At 44.4% G+C, this 17,773-nt stretch overlaps 1 protein-coding gene and 1 long non-coding RNA gene across 8 annotated transcripts in view; one reads left to right on the top strand and one right to left on the bottom strand.

The window, feature by feature from the left end:
• Window positions 1-1,906: 1,906 nt before the first annotated feature.
• On the bottom strand, window positions 1,907-3,591 carry LOC309811506. Its single transcript, XR_014295196.1, has 3 exons — window positions 2,933-3,591; window positions 2,787-2,828; window positions 1,907-2,652 (listed from the first exon to the last, which is right to left on the bottom strand). It is a non-coding gene; the product is annotated as an uncharacterized lncRNA (long non-coding RNA).
• A 198-nt stretch (window positions 3,592-3,789) lies between these two features.
• Window positions 3,790-17,773, top strand: part of AFDN (afadin, adherens junction formation factor) — a 134,551-nt gene continuing 120,567 nt past the window's right edge. For all 7 annotated transcript variants that reach the window (XM_082634310.1, XM_082634314.1, XM_082634311.1 and 4 more), the window contains exon 1: window positions 3,790-4,188. In XM_082634310.1, coding sequence (XP_082490436.1) covers window positions 4,084-4,188 — 105 coding nt within the window. In that variant the 5' untranslated portion in view covers window positions 3,790-4,083. The remainder of the gene's footprint in view (window positions 4,189-17,773) is intronic.

Below are 17,773 nucleotides of genomic sequence, written 5' to 3'. Positions count from 1 at the left end.
ATAGTTTCCCTACTTTGTGTCCAGGTGTGGATTTAGTCTCATTCATCCTGATCCACGTTTGAAAGCACTTTTAATCTGAAGACTCTTGTTTCTCACATTCTGGAAAATTCCCGGCTTTTATTGCTTTAATTATGCTTCTCTGCCATTCCCCCTGTTCCCCTGGAATTCCGATAAGACTGACCTCTCCCAGACTATTGTTCTTGTCTCTTACAGACTCTTATTTTTTTATTATTATTATTATTTTTTGCTGTACGCGGGCCTCTCAGTGTTGTGGCCTCTCCCGTTGCAGAGCACAGGCTCTGGACGCGCAGGCTCAGCGGCCATGGCTCACGGGCCCAGCCGCTCCGCGACATGTGGGATCTTCCCGGACCGGGGCACGAACCCGTGTCCCCTGCATCGGCAGGCGGACTCTCAACCACTGCGCCGCCAGGGAAGCCCCAATATTTAATTTTTTAAACAAGTAAGATTAATTTCCTATTTTAAGGGCTTTTTTATATCTCTTCTTTCTCTGAAATCTTGTTTCCTGAGAATTCTATTAGGTAACCTAAAATTTAACTAAATATCAGGAACATTGGAATATAATGAAGAAGAGTTTAAAGATACATTTCTCCATTTATCCAATAAAGTAGCACATACCCTACTTATTTCTTGAGACTTTATCCTCTGGAATTTCTTTTTTTTTTTTTTTTAAACTAAATTAGCCCTCACTGACCTTTTTAGTCATGGGTTAGGCAAAGGAAGTGTTTGGTTATTTAACTTTCTAGATTAGCTAACTAAATTAACTTTCACTTGCTTAGGCTACTGAGGAAGGTAGTCTACCTTAGAAATTCTTCAATTTGAAACTTTATTATATCCCTTTACTTTAATTTTTGTTTACAGACCATCCTCTGAATTGATATAGCTAATAAAAAGCTTATAAGATGCTTTGTACAATTACCGGATGAAATATTTTAAAATTTGGTTAATTTACTGAAATATGAAATATATTGGTGGCTAGAAAATGACCTATAGGTCATTAAATATAGCTAATATAGTTAAATATTATTAATATATTTGTACCATTTTTTTCTTCTGAGATGGATTAAGCTCCTGATCTTTTCCCTGACATTTTCTATTTTCCAGAGCCTATGAAAACTGCAGCAGGAATAAGTTTATTCCATTTGGTTGGTCTCAGAAGCTGGTTTTCATAATGTTTCCAAAAATATTTTTAAATGTTCAAAGCTTAACCAGAATTTAAAATTTTTCATTATTTATTTGTTCTTATATATTTTTCCCCATTACATGATACTGCAAGGTTTTAAGTAGGTTTAAGTTTTAGAGATATTTAGAACTATTTGTAGATCAGTGCTGATTTAAATAGCTCTTAATAGTGTAGCTAAAAATAAAATAATACTTAAAAAAAGAAAACCAAAAGGTAAATATATACACTGCAAAATAAATTTTTTTAAATGGGTACTCAGATTAAAAAATCTGATTTAAACCTCACCCAATGAAGCTTTGTTTATCTTCGGTCTGGTCTCTCACCCCACACCTTAGTTCCTCTGTCTACACGGCAGGTTTAATAAAAAAAATCCCATGTGACTTAATTTTTATACAGCATCTCTTGAATAGCACTTAAATATGATTTCTGAAATGTATCAGAACTCAGCAGTGCCATGAGAACAGAAGATGGATAGCACACGTACTTACAAAATTAACATATGGCTCAGTATATTTCTTACAATTAGTAGAAGAATTTGTTAGCTTGAAGGTTTTCATGGCCTAAATATACCAGTTCTAAGAGTCTTCATGATTTAATAATCATACGTATTCTATGAGTCTCACCTTGCTTTTAAACCTTTGTCAAGAAACTAATGTTGGTTGGGACCTACTATGAATTGTATATTTATCCGCCAATCACACAAAATGCCGATGGGGATTTTTAATGAGTCAGAAAAACAATAATATCTAACATTGATTTAGAGCCTTCTACATGTCCTGCATCAAACTGTAGGCATTTCATGTATGCTACACATGTTTATTACAAAAACAACACTGCAGGGAGCCCATATTTATTTTCTAGCAATACTAAATTTTCTACATGTACTTATTTCAGACACCAGCAAACTAATTGCCGGCTTTGCAAACTAATTCTTTGCTCTAAGAACCAAGTCATTCTTGCTAATAGCATAGTCAGGAATAAAGTTCTTACTGTTACAATTCAGCTGACACTATAGCTGATGACCCACGTGGCATGTGTGGAACTTAGCTGGACAGTTCTGAGCTGTATGGACACCGTGGTGTTCACCACAACAAACAAACAAACAAAATCCCAAAACAAAAAACAACTTGAGTCTATAAAGAAGCGCAGGAACTAAAAAGCATAAAGGAACAGAATGTCAGAACACAGATGTGTCGTTTATACACATATGCTTTTCCTCAAGTCGCCACATTTTAATTTTGAGAAAGGAGGCTAGAGATCTATTGAAGAATTCATTCCCCCATGGCACTGGTTCAACCCCGCAGGCTTCTCTGCTGAAAAGCCTCCTTATGAAGCTGAACTGTACTAGTGCCGCAGAAAGGAGAGCTGAAGACCGAACCCAGCAGGGATGGTAGAATTCTCGTCTTTCCCAGAAGAGAAATCCATCTGGTGGAGGGAAGAATCATCTCACACTGGAAAAGACAATGACAAAAATAAAGAGGCTCTGTCAAATGCAGCTCACTGTTTTCATCACTTAGCTGTGGTGTTTCAGAGATGAAGGTTTTTGTTGCAACACATCACAGATAACACAGGAGATTGACTTCACCTGGCCCAGCACTGCACGGGGAAATGTCTGCTTGCAGGTGTTCTGCAGCCAAAAAAAAATTTTTTTTTTGGCGGGGGGCGGGGGGGAGGAGAATTAAAGAGAAAACACCCAATGAAATAAATACTCCCTAAATGGACGAAACTTACTGCTGAAATGAATGTTAGGTCTGCAGAGGCACCGGGACACTCGGAGGCTCTAGCGCTGTGGAAAGGCGTCTCCCCGCGCCCGGGGGCACCTCGAGGGACCCCGTCACCTAAGGCTGCAACCTGGTGCTGCGAGAAGACGTGTTTTCTGATCCACACACAGCCAGGAGGCCGCTCCGACCGGACACCGTGGGACCAACACCGACGTGGGGGCCCAGCCCCGGGGCGGGGGGACCCGCAGCGCCACGACAGACGCGCCCCCCTCGGGAGGAAGGCCCAGCAGACGGGAGTCACCGCGGAGCCCGCACGGCAATGGGGCGCTGCGGGGCCCCGTGCGATCAGCGCCCAGAGGGGCTCTGCGAGTCCCAGCCCTGCGGCCTCCACGGCCCAGCGCGCCCAGCCGAACTAGGCCCGCTCGTCTGACCCGGCAGCGCCCATCCGAACTCCACCCACTAGCTGGATCCGATACCGCCCGTCCCCACACGGTATCACACGAGCCCAGCCCGCCCGTCTGAACCCACCGTCCGAACCTGGCCCACCAGTCGGGCCGGTACCGCCCATCCGAGCCCCGCCCACCGGTCGGACCTGGTACCGCCCGTCTGAACCCGGTACCGTCCGAACCCGGCCGCCCGCCCGTCTGACCCGGTACCGCCCGCTCGAACCGATACGGTCCGAACCTGGCTGACCAGTCGGACCCGGTACCGACCGTCGGGAGCCAGCCCAGCCCGGCGGGCGGCGCGCAGGCGGGCGCAGCATCACCTAGCGGAGGCCGGAGGTGCGGGCGCGGGCGCGCGGGCGCGGGGGCGCGCACGGCGGGCGGGGCGGCGGCGCGTGCGGGCGGGCGCTCGGGGCACACACCGGCCGGCGGGCTGACGCGGGGCGGGCAGGCGGCTGCAGCGGGGAGCGGGGCCGGTGGAGGCGGCTGAGGAGCCCGCGGAGCCCAAGAGCTCGAGAGCTGAGGCGGCCGGCCGCGGCCGCGGAGCCGGGATCGCGGAACCGGGCGCGAGGAGCCGGGAGCCGGGAGCGCGGGGCGCCGGCCGGCGGGGCCGAGCCCCGAGCCGGGCCCGCAGACCTAGGCGCGTGGCCCCCCGCCCGACCCCGACCCGGCCCCGACCCCGCGGCGGCCCGGGCGGGCGGGCGATCGCGGCCGGAGGATGTCGGCGGGCGGCCGCGACGAGGAGCGGCGGAAGCTGGCCGACATCATCCAGCACTGGAACGCCAACCGGCTGGACCTGTTCGAGATCAGCCAGCCCACCGAGGTACGCAGCCGGCCGGGGTCCCCCCCTCCCCGGCGACGCCCTTCCGCCCCCCGGGACCCCCTCCCGCGCCGGCCGCGCCCCCGGACCCGGGGTGGCCGCGCCGGGCGCGGGCGGAGCGCGGTCACCTGTGCCCCGGCGGGGGGCGGGGGAGGCGGGCGTGGCGGGGACGTCGTTCGCGGGTCTCCCCGCCCTCAGCCGGGGTCGCGGCGCTCGGCCCGGGCTCGCGGACCTTTGTCACCGGGACGCGCGAGCATGTGACCGCGGCGGCCGCGGTGGGTTTGTAACTTGGGGGTTGGCGGCCGGGAGCGTAAAGTAAATATCGGGCTAGTTGTTCCAATTGTGCGGCTCTGCTGATAACGCGGCCCGGAATTGAACTCCCGTGGAAAGAAGGTTTCCTCCCATTCGCTGCCTGCGCTCAGGTGGACGGGAGGGCGCCCCTCCCCGCGCCGGCCGTGCGCGCGTCCGCGGTGACCCAGGCTGGAGAGGGGGAGGGGGAGGGGACCTGGGCTGGGGGAGGGGGCCCGGACCGGGAGGGGGGAAGATCGAGGGAGGGGGAGGGGCAGAGGACCTGGGCTGGGGGAGGGGGCCCGGACGGGGTGAGGAGATGATCGAGGGAGGGGAGGGGGCGGGGCGGGGCTGGGGGAGGGGGTCCGGACGGGGGGGGGAAGATCGAGGGAGGGGGAGGGGGCTGGGGGAGGGGCTGGGCGGGGGTGGTGGTGGTGGCTGGTCCTGGGCGTGCTCCTGGAAAAGGAGGAAATCTCTCTTGCTCTCGGCCTGGGACAATGGTAGTTGTTTATAGCAAAGCTGCTGAAAGAGTTCCCAACAGTTAAAAAAACAAACAGAAAAATAGGTTTGGTCCCCATCCGCCGGTCTGGGGGAGGTGGGGGATGGGAGTGGAGGTGAGGGTCAGGGAGGGACCCTGAAAACCGATTCATCCCAGCGAGCGCTCAGAGCTGTGCTTGCTTCTCAGGCTGTAGTTGCACAGACTTTAGCCACACGAAATACACCTTACAGAGGATTTACGTCCTCTTAGGAAATTATTTTAATAGCATCTGTTTCTGATTTGTTGTAGTAGGTAGTTCAAAGTTAGTATTATTTACTAAAATGCCAGCTTTTGGGCAGCAATCCTGTTTGGCAAATTTGAACATTCTCATGAAATTTAATCCCTATCATTAAACCCCAGTTTATATTTCTGAGTAAACTTGACCTTCACCTTTTCAGCGTCTTGATTTTGCCTGTGGTGGGAAAGATCCATTTCTTATGTCTTCCTGGGCAGAGCCATTTATCTTACTCCTTAGTTGAATACTAATATAAATTATTAGGTTCAGGTTGCCAGTTTGAACACCGATACTGAGTTACTCCTGATTCACAGCTCTTCTTCTCTAATGGTTTTATGAGTTAGGTGCTAGTAAGCAAATTGATAATATGTAGTTAAGTGTTCATTCATAGGCTTGTTAGCACATCTTTTGAAAGGTGACTGCAGTAATTTGGCCTTCAGGATTATGTTGTCTTTCAGAATAATGAGTTCATCTTTCTTTTCTGGCTTTAAAAATTCGGATGTAAAATATTATTTTGGTAGATAGTTGTTTTTTTTCTGTTTGAATGGACCTATTTATAATTTTTTTTTTCAGAGATTTCCCAAGTCTGGTCGTGAAAAGGAATAGTTTTTCAGTTTAGTAATAGGTAATTCAGTTTACTCTTTGGGATTTTAAATTGCATTGGCATTTTAAAAAATCCTGAATCAAAAACAGATTAGAGTTAATTGATTTTATTAATTCTATTTTTAAGCACTCGATTGAAACTTTTTCTCTATGTTTTTAGATATACGAGTAGTTATTAAAGTAAAACTGGCCTCTCATTTGGAGAGCTACTCTTTTCCTAGTTATTCTGTGGGTGAAAAGTTGCTGTGCACACGTGTTGAAGCAAAGCAAAAGTTAAAGGACATTTCCTTTAACTTTTATATGATTATATATTTCATTTAGTAGTTTTTCCTCCCCACTTATATCTGAACATTTCAATTTTTAGAAATGATTCTCCAGGATTATGTTAGAAAGCTCTTCATAATGAAATAAGTTGGTTTTTAAAAATATCTGTATGTTATTTTCTTAGCTCTTACGTTATCTAATACCTAGTTCACACTTTACTTTTTGTTTTCTGGAGAACCTTTGCATACTATTAAGTTATTGTGGTCTTGGAAATTTAAGCTTCACATTTAGCATGTATTTTTCATTATGATGTAGGTAAAAACTAAAGTTAATAATTCTCTAAATCACTGTTTCAAGGCCAGCAGTTTCGGTTTGCTTTATCTAAACTTTGTTGTCTGCAGTTTTTTACTATCTGAGAAATAATGAATTTTTACTCTATTTGTCCATCACAAGTCATTGTTCTTAGTTTTCTACAAGAATGTAACCATTATATTGGCCTTTATTATGGTCAGTAAATGTTGAGCAAATTTACTGCAGAATTTGATTTGTAGGAATATGATTTAAGCCTTATATTTATATATTTGGATCATCTTTTTTTAATGTACATATATGAGAGTTTAGTTGTGCTTTGTTTTCTTTTGATTGCTTTTTTAGGGGTTACAGTGATCAATATCTGTTATCAAATTATATAACTATAGATCATCTGTGATTGGTTTCAGGCAGCCTTGGATAACCACTGATCTGGGGTGTCTGTGTTTAGGAAGATGATAAACTTGGCTTTTTGCGTTACATTCACTTTTAAAGAGCATTAGAGTGTGTTTTAAAATCAACTTGGTTAAGTTTGCTTCATATTCACCTTTGTGTGTAAAAGGGCTTCCAAAGAAAAAGCAAGTTATAGTTTATCACTGTGTATTTTTCAACCCCTTCCTCACTCTGGATCCCAGGTCCTTTTGGAATTTAAAATGAGAGTTGATGATCTAAACTTAAAGTTGATGTTTTCTCACCAGGAGATTGATGTTAAGCTGAATTAATATCTTGATTACTATGGGAAACTATAGCTCATAATAAATGCTTCTGAGAGCCTTTTAGTTCTGCCTGTCCTTTTCTTATTTTTGATGTTAAGTCTTTATTTCCTTTAGGGATTTCTGATTATTTATTATGGCAGAGTTCTTGTTCCTCATCTCATTACCTCCTCAGAAGAGGGCTTCTCTAGTTACCCAAAGGTCTCCGTGTTGTTTTTTGGTGTTCTGTTGTTTAACTTATCCCAATTTTGTTATTATAGCCGTTGGTTTGTCTGAATCCCTCTCTGATTGCATGAAGGCAGGAGCTTAGAGTTTTATTGTTTTAAACAGTTTTATGGCTGTCACATGGTAGGTGCTCAGTAAATATTTTGTGGGAAGAATACTGAATATGGCTTCCTTCGTGTGTACCTTTATTCTTGACAAAACAAGATACATGCTTTTTTAAAACTTAGTGAAATTGTCTGTTAGGATCTTAAAGATTTATCTTTTCAAGTCTTATTCTTTTGCATAAAGTTTACACCTAAATGCAAAAACCATGCTAGGTAGTTGACCGCTTCACTTCATGAGACATTTCTTAAAGTCATTTGTTTTATCACTTACTGAATTCATTGCCTTCTTTTTGCATTGATGGGAAAAAAGTAACCTAGAATTTGTGTGGATACCCATATATTCTTTATTAAAGGTAAATATGTTATATTTTAATATTCTGATTAATTTTGAGAAGTAATGTGGTGATTCATATTACCCAGAGGTGTGTGTAAAAAATAACTTCCAGTTTGTCAGCAGAGGTGGAGTAGGCAGTCTTCAGATGAAGTAGTAATTGCATAACTTAGAGCTAAATCTGTATTTCAGACTAATGCTTAGGTTGTAACTATGCTTTATCATACAACTTAACTATATTGGAAACTATTTTGAAAACAACAGTTGTATTATTAAACGTTTGTACATTAGAAGGTCTGTATTTCTGGTGACTAATGTATAATGAGATAGGCAGTTGCCAGTGATGTGTTTTTACTATTTATAGGCATCTCTGCTCCTTTTAAAAAAATCTTTACTTTTTTTCCCTGTAATAATTGGTTACAATTTATGTTTGTGGGTGTGTGCTTGTGGGTATGAGGTCAAGGCTGTGTCTCACATTGTTTCCTTACCTTGTAACTGAAGGGGCATCTTGACTAGCTTCACTTTGCTGTGCTCCTGCCAATGAAAAATAATTTTACTTTATGCAATTTATAGACTTAATGGAATGTAAGTGTTGTAAGTGTAGGCTTTTCTAGAACTATCAATTTTTGATTGTGGTTAATAGTAGAATAGCAAAAGTGGTTCTTTCATATTCATGAAAAAATTTGATTTGCAGAAGATCAGGATATGGTACCAAGGTGGTGGGGTGTTTAAGAGAACAAGGTTTAGGGTTATGTCATTAAGGATTTCATTGAGCAGTTGTAGTGTATAAGGCATTATTATTAGTGGTTGGTTATTATTCTGGTGGCATAGATTAATTTGTTTATAAACAGTTTTACCAGACTTGAACTTGGGTGTAATATCAGAAAATGCTAATAAATAATATAGCAGTTATTTTGATATTAGCTTGCTTTCCATTATTATACATAAAATGTATATGTGAGTAATATTTATGGAACATTAAACTGACCTCTTAATTGAAAATTATTTTCAGGTTAGGTAGAGTCTGTTGATTTTTGTTCAGAATTTTGCTGTTGCTATTAGTTTCCTGGCTAATTGTATTTCGGATACGCTCCTTCACCTTGACGATGCCTAGGATGGTGATAAATTTTGTTTGACCTATACTTACATTTGTAAGTTAGATACTAAGCAGTGAGCCAGATCCCACAGACCCCACTTACCAGGTCTGGGCGTGTCCCAGTCCTTGGCTGACACTGACAGGCTGGCAGGCCCTGGAAATCCATTGGTGGCTTCCAGTCAGTGTCCCACAGGTATGACGTGACGGTAGGTGTGAGCGTGTTGTCAAGGTGGACCATCTCTATGCTGGAGCTGTGCACGAGCTGGAGCTTTTCCTTATATTTGGGGTCTAAATAAAGCAGGCTGAGGGCTGGTGGGGCGGTATTGGCTTGTCTGTCTCAAGTCATCTGGTTGAGATTTTGTTCTACAACAATAAAAATATAAAAGCTCACTTATCATTTTGGCATAGGTGATTGACCAGAACGATAATACATTTAATTCAGAAAGTGAATGTACTTCATAAAGTTAAAGTAAGTACATAGAGAAGTATCAGTCGTTCACATGGAAGCCAGGAAAGTATTTTCCCAGTATCAGCTGATCCCAAAAGATAAGGATAATTTGAATTTTATACTTGCAGTTTTACAGTTGTGTGTCATGAATGAAATTACTTACAGGAACCGAGATTGAATAGTTTACTGTGACTGGAAAATAGCCAAAATTTCTGTGCTTTCACTCAAAAGAAGTTTAATGTAAGTTGTGTAGCTTACAGAAAATAAGTTGTGGGGCTTCCCTGGTGGCGCAGTGGTTGAGAGTCCGCCTGCCGATGCAGGGGACACGGGTTCGTGCCCCGGTCTGGGAGGATCCCACATGCCGCGGAGCGGCTGGGCCCGTGAGCCATGGCCGCTGAGCCTGCGCGTCCGGAGCCTGTGCTCCGCAACGGGAGAGGCCCGCGTACCGGAAAAAAAAAAAAAAAAAAGTTGTGAACCTTTGTCGCTGTTGTTTGCGTTGTCGTGTTTTTAGGTTGGATACACACAGCATGCTTTGCTTTCTCAGGGCGGTCACTGCATCGTCGTTGGGTTGACCTGTGGAGCACTGTTGTGAGGACTGATCACACCAGGATGACAGGCGTGCGGGGGTTCACTCTTCGGCGTGAACGAGATGCACTTGCTTTAATTGTTTGCTTTTTCCATTCCTGAGGGTTTGGACTTGCCTGACTTTACGAGTGCTGTTCGTGCCCATGTGATCTCGGCACGCTGGCCAGGATCACTCGCTTCTTCGTGTTTTTAAAGAAAGCCATTTTCCATTTCGGTTGGACGGAGTAAACTGGAAGAGGACACGTCACTGTTGAATCTGGTTCTGCTACCGTCGGGCAGTACAAACAGTGGGACAGGTGCTTCCAAAGGAGAAGTCTCGCCCAGCTTCCTAAAACTCCCCCTGAGAGTTTCACTGTTATTCAGAGTAGAAGAGAGTTTGACCCTCAAAATTAGGACCCAAGAAAAAAATGCTCATTCGTTACTATCGTTTGGGTATTTTATTGGTTAAGAGCAGTCTAGCTGGTGTGTTTTATTCCGAATCATAGCTTACAGTTTTCTGTTGCTTGATTTCACACATGTTCTGTTAAAGGAAAATCAGACTTTGGTTTTGGCAAATTTAAACCATTTTTTTGCTTTAAAGAATGTACCTTCTCTCTCTTTTTTTTTTCGGTACGCGGGCCTCTCACTGTTGTGGCCTCTCCCGTTGCGGAGCACAGGCTCCGGACGTGCAGGCTCAGCGAGCGGCCATGGCTCATGGCCCAGCCGCTCCGCGGCATGTGGGATCTTCCCGGACCAGGGCACGAACCCATGTCCCCTGCATCGACAGGGGGGCTCTCAACCACTGCGCCACCAGGGAAGCCCCAAGAATGTACCTTCTCTTCACCCTTGTTTGCTAATAGTGGTACTTTCCATGGTGACTTATTATACTTTCTATTTCCTGATGTTTGCAGGAGAACTAACAAAATTTCTATCTTATAATTTCTTTTTGTGCTGCTGTTATCAGCTTTTGGTACGGAGGCTGGAGGTTGCCAGTTTTCCCCCCTTTTGCTTTGAATCTGGTCTAGTTCCATATGTTGAGTAGAGAAAATGAAATGCGAGCAGCAATACAGTCACCGTTGGACACGATCAAATGTTTAAAAACCACTGTATTCTTAAAATGCGTGACTCTTCCTGTATACATACTTGGTATAAAATGTATACCTTGGGAAGGTGTCTTTCAAATACATTATTTTTAGGTAGGTATTGATATTATTATCTGAATAAATTTCTGAGTGTTCCAGACTTGTAGAGAAATGCTTGTAAAATCTACCGTGGTTTTACATAAGTTTACAGTATACCATGATTTTACATGAGCTCCTTAATGAGTGCTTAGGTTACGTTACATTAGATTTTTCACTTTAATTAATTTTTGTGTTGGCAAGTGCTTGGGGGGGATTATTGGGGTGATTATTTTTAAGAGACATTGGTAGTAAAAGTAAGAATCAGTTATATGAAGATTTCTAGTTTGAACCTAAGTATTTTCATTTCTGGTACACAATTCTCCTTTGGAAGATTGTTTTAAATATTTTTCATATTCTGTTACATTAAGATTCATTTGTCTGTTTTGCACTTTGAATGGATCTTGTACCCATGCGTGGTTTTGTGCCATCATGCATTGACCATTTGGAAAATATTGGTTCACTGAGCTATGTGGATTTTCCACATGTTGATACATTTCTTTAAACAATATAAAACTATCACCTTGTTAATATCATCACTGACTAGAAAACTCTTAAGTATTGGGAAGCTCTCAAGCCCAGAGGTGGAGACACATTTTCAAAAGGCCTAGTTTTCTGTCAAAGCTCAGATTTTATTGCCGGCAGCCCTGCCACAGCAGCACTCGAAGGAAGGGGCTCTCGCTTCAGTTGTTTCTGAGAAAAGGCCCAACATCCACACCCGAATAACTGTAGTTTGTCAGCAGCTCTTCCAGGTGGGAGTGGTGTTCCGTGACAAAAGCGGCTTGCTCAGTTCACAACGTTTATGCGGTCGCGCACGTGCTTTTTCTTGAGAGAGCCGTCGGACTCTGATACATGGAAGTTCTTTGTGTGCACTTCGTACTTTGGCAAATAGGACATGTGTTCAATATACTCAAGAGTCCACGTGAAACTGGCCTTTTTTGAGGTGTGAATGCGTAGCAGTGAAACAGACATGGACCGTTAGCACAGCCTGCCGTTGCTGCCTCGAGTTGTGGTCACGTGCTGTCAGATTCACCTGTCGTTACTGTTTACCGTCAGTGTCAATGCCAACATGGCGAGAGAGGCTGATACTGCCTGAGTATTCGTAGGAAAAGAGTTTTGACCTCACAGTTGACCTGAGAGGGTCTGAGGGGGGACCCCAAGGATTCCTGGATTACAGTTTGTGAGCTGCTACCCTAGAATACTTAGTGATTGGTTTTAAGAGTTTTGATTTGGGCTGATTTTTAAAATATATTCTCAGGTGGATATTAAAGTCTGTATTCATGGTATTTTTCAACTAGGGCTATAAAATTAATATATGTAACATTTAAAGTGTGAACATAAGACATTATGATAGAAAGGTAGATTTTAACATATATTTATTTTACATATATATTTGCTTAATTTTTGTTTGTAAATACCTATTTTAATTCTTAGTTATCAGTAATAAGATGCAAGCATTTACATTTTTGCTGTTGAAGGGTACTGGCCATAACCTAGCTAAAGCAGTGACTGTGAAGCTTTATTACTCTGATTCACTCAGGCTGTGACCTGGGCCACTCCCTCCCGGGCCGGAACAGTGGCACGTAGTGTGGCTGGTGGGTGTGTTGTTGACGTGGGCTCATGTCTTCAGGCGCTTGTCTGTCCTTTCCGGTCTCCTTCCCAAACATCAGCTCTGCATTGTGCCCACCACTGGCTGTGTAAGGACGTTTTTTCTTGTTGTTGTTGTTTTTAAATTTTATTTTATTTATTTATATTTGGCTGCGTCGGGTCTTTGTTGCTGCGCGTGGGCTTTCTCTGGTTGCGGTGAGCGGGGGTACTCTTTGTTGCGGTGCGAGGGATTCTCATTGCGGTGGCTTCGTTTGTTGCAGAGCACGGGCTCTAGGCGTGCAGGCTTCAGTGGTTGTGGCACGTGGGCTCAGTAGTTGGGGCTCGCGGGCACAGTAGTTGTGGCTCGCGGGCTCTAGAGCGCAGGCTCAGTAGTTGTGGCTCACGGACTTAGTTGCTCCATGGCATTTGGGATCTTCCCGGACCAGGGCTCGAACCTGTGTCCCCTGCATTGGCAGGTGGATTCTTAACCACTGCACCACCAGGGAAGCCCATAAAGATGTTTTTTTCCTACTGTTTTTAACCAAAAAACAGTTTGTATTTTCCCTTAGCTTTAATATATCTCCCGAGAGAGAGACAGACAGCACAGGTAGTATTTATATTTTCAAACTCGCCATGCACGATATGGAATTTTTTTTTTTTTTTTTTTTTTTTTTTTTTTTTTTTTTTGCTGTACGCGGGCCTCTCACTGCTGTGGCCTCTCCCGTTGCGGAGCACAGGCTCCGGACACACAGGCTCTGCGGCCATGGCTCGCGGGCCCAGCCGCTCCGCGGCATGTGGGATCTTCCCGGATCGGGGCACGAACCCGTGTCCCCTGCATCGGCAGGCAGACTCTCAACCACTGCGCCACCAGGGAAGCCCGACGATATGGAATTTTAATGCTTATAAATAATAGGTGAACATATTACTTTTTAAAATGCGTATGGTAAAAACAAAATATTAGAATACGGAATTTATGTTAAAGATGAGCGACACTTAAGATTAATTTAGCTACTCAGTGGCAACTTTTTTTGCAGCAGATATATTGTGTTCTTCATTCATAGCTAGGTGTAAGTTCATTTTGAAGCTTTGGTGACCATTTCCTTTCTACTGATAGTATTACTAAAGTATTTTGATGGTGCACTGTTTTCAACCACTTAGTGAGACATGTTTATTAATAGACACCTTGTTCTAATTTACCGGAGTAATAAAATACAGATCAGAAACCTGAATTGCTGACTGAGTGACTTTGTGAATGAGTCCTTTGTAGATCAGCTGAGCTCTGCTTATTCAGAGGAGGGGCCTGCCCAGAGCGCCATGGACAGTGTGTGCACTGCATTTCATAATTAGGACCTCGAATATTTTGAAATGCGTTTTTAATTCTGGTTTGGCCAAGGTGACCTTGTTGAGTTCATAGTACAGTTAAGGTGTTTTTGTGCCAAACGTGTTGATTTGGGTTTTTAAAAATAATTTTTTATTACCTTCATGAAATTGTTATTTGGGAAATATCAAGGACGGTAAAATTGAGACCAGTAAATCTGGAAATGCACTAAAAAACATTTATGATGTTCTTTTATGCTTTACTTTTGAAGTATATTCTTGAAAATGTTGTTAGACATCAAGGAGTTAATGCATTTGCTTTTATTCTATTATGGAAATTATGTGCTTATTTTAGCATATTTGGAAGCACTTGAAGTATACATGTATATTTAGTTGCATTTGGTTATTAATTATTTGCATTTTAACCAGTACTGAATCATGTTATTAATCATGTTATTTAGATTATCTAATCAGCCAGGTCTGTCAGGAATCCAGTTTTCAAAAGCTTCGTAGGTTATTCTGATAACAGTTATAATACTTAACATTTCGTGAATGTGTAGTGTCTATACACATGACATTAGTGTAAATGCTTTGCACGTATTATCTCTTTTAGTTTTTATAGCAATCCTGTGAGGTGGGTACTTTTGCTAGTCCCATTTTGGTTGAAGAAACCAAGGCACAGGGAGATCAAATAACTTGCTCAAGGGTGTAGAACTGGTAAGCTGGGAGCAGTGATCGGAACCCAGGTAGTGTGGCTCTAGAGCCTTCCTGTAACCACGATGAGAATTTGGAGAGTTAAGATCACTGCAATTTAGAAATGGAACAATTTAGAGCTTAATTTTAAGGAAGAACCACAGGCATGATACAGTGAAACCTTATGTGCATATGTGCATACGTATGCATATCTTATATATACATGAGTGTATGGATTTTCATCTTGACTTTTTTTTTTTGTGGTACGCGGGCCTCTCACTGTTGTGGCCTCTCCCACTGCGGAGCGCAGGCTCCGGACGCGCAGGCTCAGCGGCCATGGCTCACGGGCCCAGCCGCTCCACGGCATGTGGGATCCTCCCGGACCGGGGCACGAACCCGCGTCCCCTGCATCAGCAGGCGGACTCTCAACCACTGCGCCACCAGGGAAGCCCTCATCTTGACCTTTTAAAGCCCTATTATATCTTTTATCTTTGAGACAGGTGATTCTGTGTTTTGTAGTCAACGTGGTGCAGCCGTATTTTATTTTCTAACTGTATGCAGACTGTTGGATACCTTGTATCTTGCCCAGTAACCAAGAATTTCGTAGGTTCACTGATAGCGTTCCTGTGCCCGAGGGAAGGAAAGGAAGGCCCTACCTCCCTGAGGTTCTGGGCACTGCTGAGTTCAGACCCTCTTCTGGCAGCAGGGCGGTGATGGGGGTCCAGCCGTCTGCCCACACCAGTTTACTTCGTCCCTCTCCTCTCCATGAGCCTCCTTCACTGCCTTTCGTCTGGACTTTACTCTGGATCCGGCTGTGGCCCCGGCCCTTTCCTGGTCTGTGCCTCAAATGAAATGACAAGCAAAACTTGTTTGTTCTCCTCACTGCCAGGGCTCAGTTAATTTAACTTCATGAAGTGTTGTTTACATATTACCTAGCAATTTCCCCCCAGGTAACATTGGAGTTTCAACAGAGTCTTCTAGAGCTAATTCCTTGTTGGTTACTGACGATTCTAACTAACTTCTACTGAGTAAATATTTGCTGTTCCCAAACTGGAAGGGAGAATCCCAGGCAGAAACGGCCGTTTTGGAGAACAGTATAGTGGACCTTCGAGATCATACACACTTCTCTGTCATGAGCCTACGTTTTCTCTTCTTGAAAGAAATAGTAAAGCATGGAGGAAGTTTCTCGGTGGGAAGTTAAGTGTACTTTTCTTTTATGAGCGAAGGGCTGAGTATTTGATTATGGGAACCACGCGTTAGCATACCCAATTTGTGATGACAGCAAACTAAGTGTACTCACTAAACTAGTGTTACAGGGTGATTACATGCATGTAACTTCAAGTTGTCACCCATCGTATTTTCCTTATTTGTATCAGTTTGATGTTGCATTTGCCTTTAGATTCTTGTGGTTCATATTCTAGCACAAAATATAATTTAACTTTAAAGTTATTAATTTTTTTTTTACTGAGTGGCGCCTAAACTATTAAATATTACTTGTTTGTGGTTTGCACAGCTTCTGAACAAATTTCCAGTGCTTCAGGAATGTTTCCATTTTATTGGTGTAATGACATTTTTAGACATTTTATCTTTAGTATGTAATTACAAATGCATGTGATTGGTATCAACAGCTTGATTCTTGAGAAACATTACAGATTTTACATTAAGTACAATGATAATTCTTGTTTGCTTCTACGAACTTGTGAGCAAAAATTTTGGAAATGGTTATGCACTTACTTCAGGGCCTGAGTGCTGTGAGAAATTGCTTCTGTGGCTTATTTGTTTCTTTTTTTAGTGGCTTAGCCCTGTTAAAACTATGGCATTTTAACACTTCTCTTGGGTTTGTCATAGGCTAATGCAGTATTCATTCATTCAGACTAATATTTATTGAGTGCCTCCATGTTTTAGGCTTTGTTTATAGGGACTGGGCCTACGCAAGAGAAAGCTGCAATGCTCTATCTGAGGGAGGGAAGGGAAACAAGACTCTGAATAATGGCCCCATTGTGCCCTAAGAAGAAAGCTTAAGCTGTAGCCCGCGGTGCCGACGGCGCCTGGGCCTGAGGTGGAACCCTGGCCTCCCCCGCGGTACCTGTGACCCTCTCTGCTGCCACATATCCATGGGCGCTCACTCAGTGGTCACCTGCTGCGTGCCAGTCACTGCTAAGTGCTGAGCATGCAAAGCTTAGTGGACACCTGATCCCCTTCTCAAGTAGCTCCCATTCTAGTGTGGCAGGTAGACTGAAAGGCGTGGCAGGAGTGTGGTGAGTGCTCCGTTGGGATGCTGGGGGGCAGGGGCCTCTTTATAGACTGTGGAGATGGGTCTTGAGATGATGGGGAATTTTCCCTGTGGATCAGGGGAGGGTGTTCCTGGCAAAGAGCATTACTAAGTGCAGCAAATATGTGTTCATCTGATACCTGCGGGGCGGCAGCGATCAAGGGAGGCACCTGTGTGCTGGTTTGGAGGAGCCAGGGGAGCGTCTGGGGGGCCGGGGGAGCACGTGGGTGGGCACAGTAAACAGGTGTGGCAGCCCGGGGAGCACCTGGGGGCCAGGGAGCACCTCGTGGACAGGGGATCACCTGGGGGTCGGGGAGCACGTGGGTGGGCCCAGTAAACAGGTGTGGAGGCCGGGGGAGCACCTGGGGGCCGGGGAGCACGTGGGGGCCAGGGGAGCACGTGGGCACCGCACCTTTCCTAGAGGGCAGGTCAGCAAAGCTTCACTGAGTTCATTTTAGGAAATGTTTACTCTGAGTCCTGAGGAATTTGTAGAAAAGGTGGAAAACTTATTTAAAAGTATTCAATCTGGTTGAATGTGTTTTTGTGCCCGTGAACATGCAGGTGCATTGGTGACCTGCAGGCTGGATTGTTCCTCATTACTTTCTGCTCCTCCCTGAAAGAGGATCGTAGGGCCTTGCCTTCTTGGCACCAGGCTTGACCACGTGGCTTGCTTTGGCCAGTGACACGCCACTCTGAGCAGCAGCTTTAGGTCCCACATCCATGCTTCTGTTACTGCTCTTCCCTCTTCCATGAATTAGTGTGTCCCAGGCTGGGGCTGATGAAGAAGGCTGGAACAGAGTGATCACGAGAGAGAAATGAAACC

This window comes from Mesoplodon mirus (genome assembly GCF_964341445.2).
Source record: "Mesoplodon mirus genome assembly, chromosome: 10".
Taxonomy (NCBI): Eukaryota; Metazoa; Chordata; class Mammalia; order Artiodactyla; family Ziphiidae; genus Mesoplodon; species Mesoplodon mirus.
The sequence above is the reverse complement of the archived record's forward strand: the minus strand, read 5'-3'. Positions and strand labels throughout refer to the sequence as shown.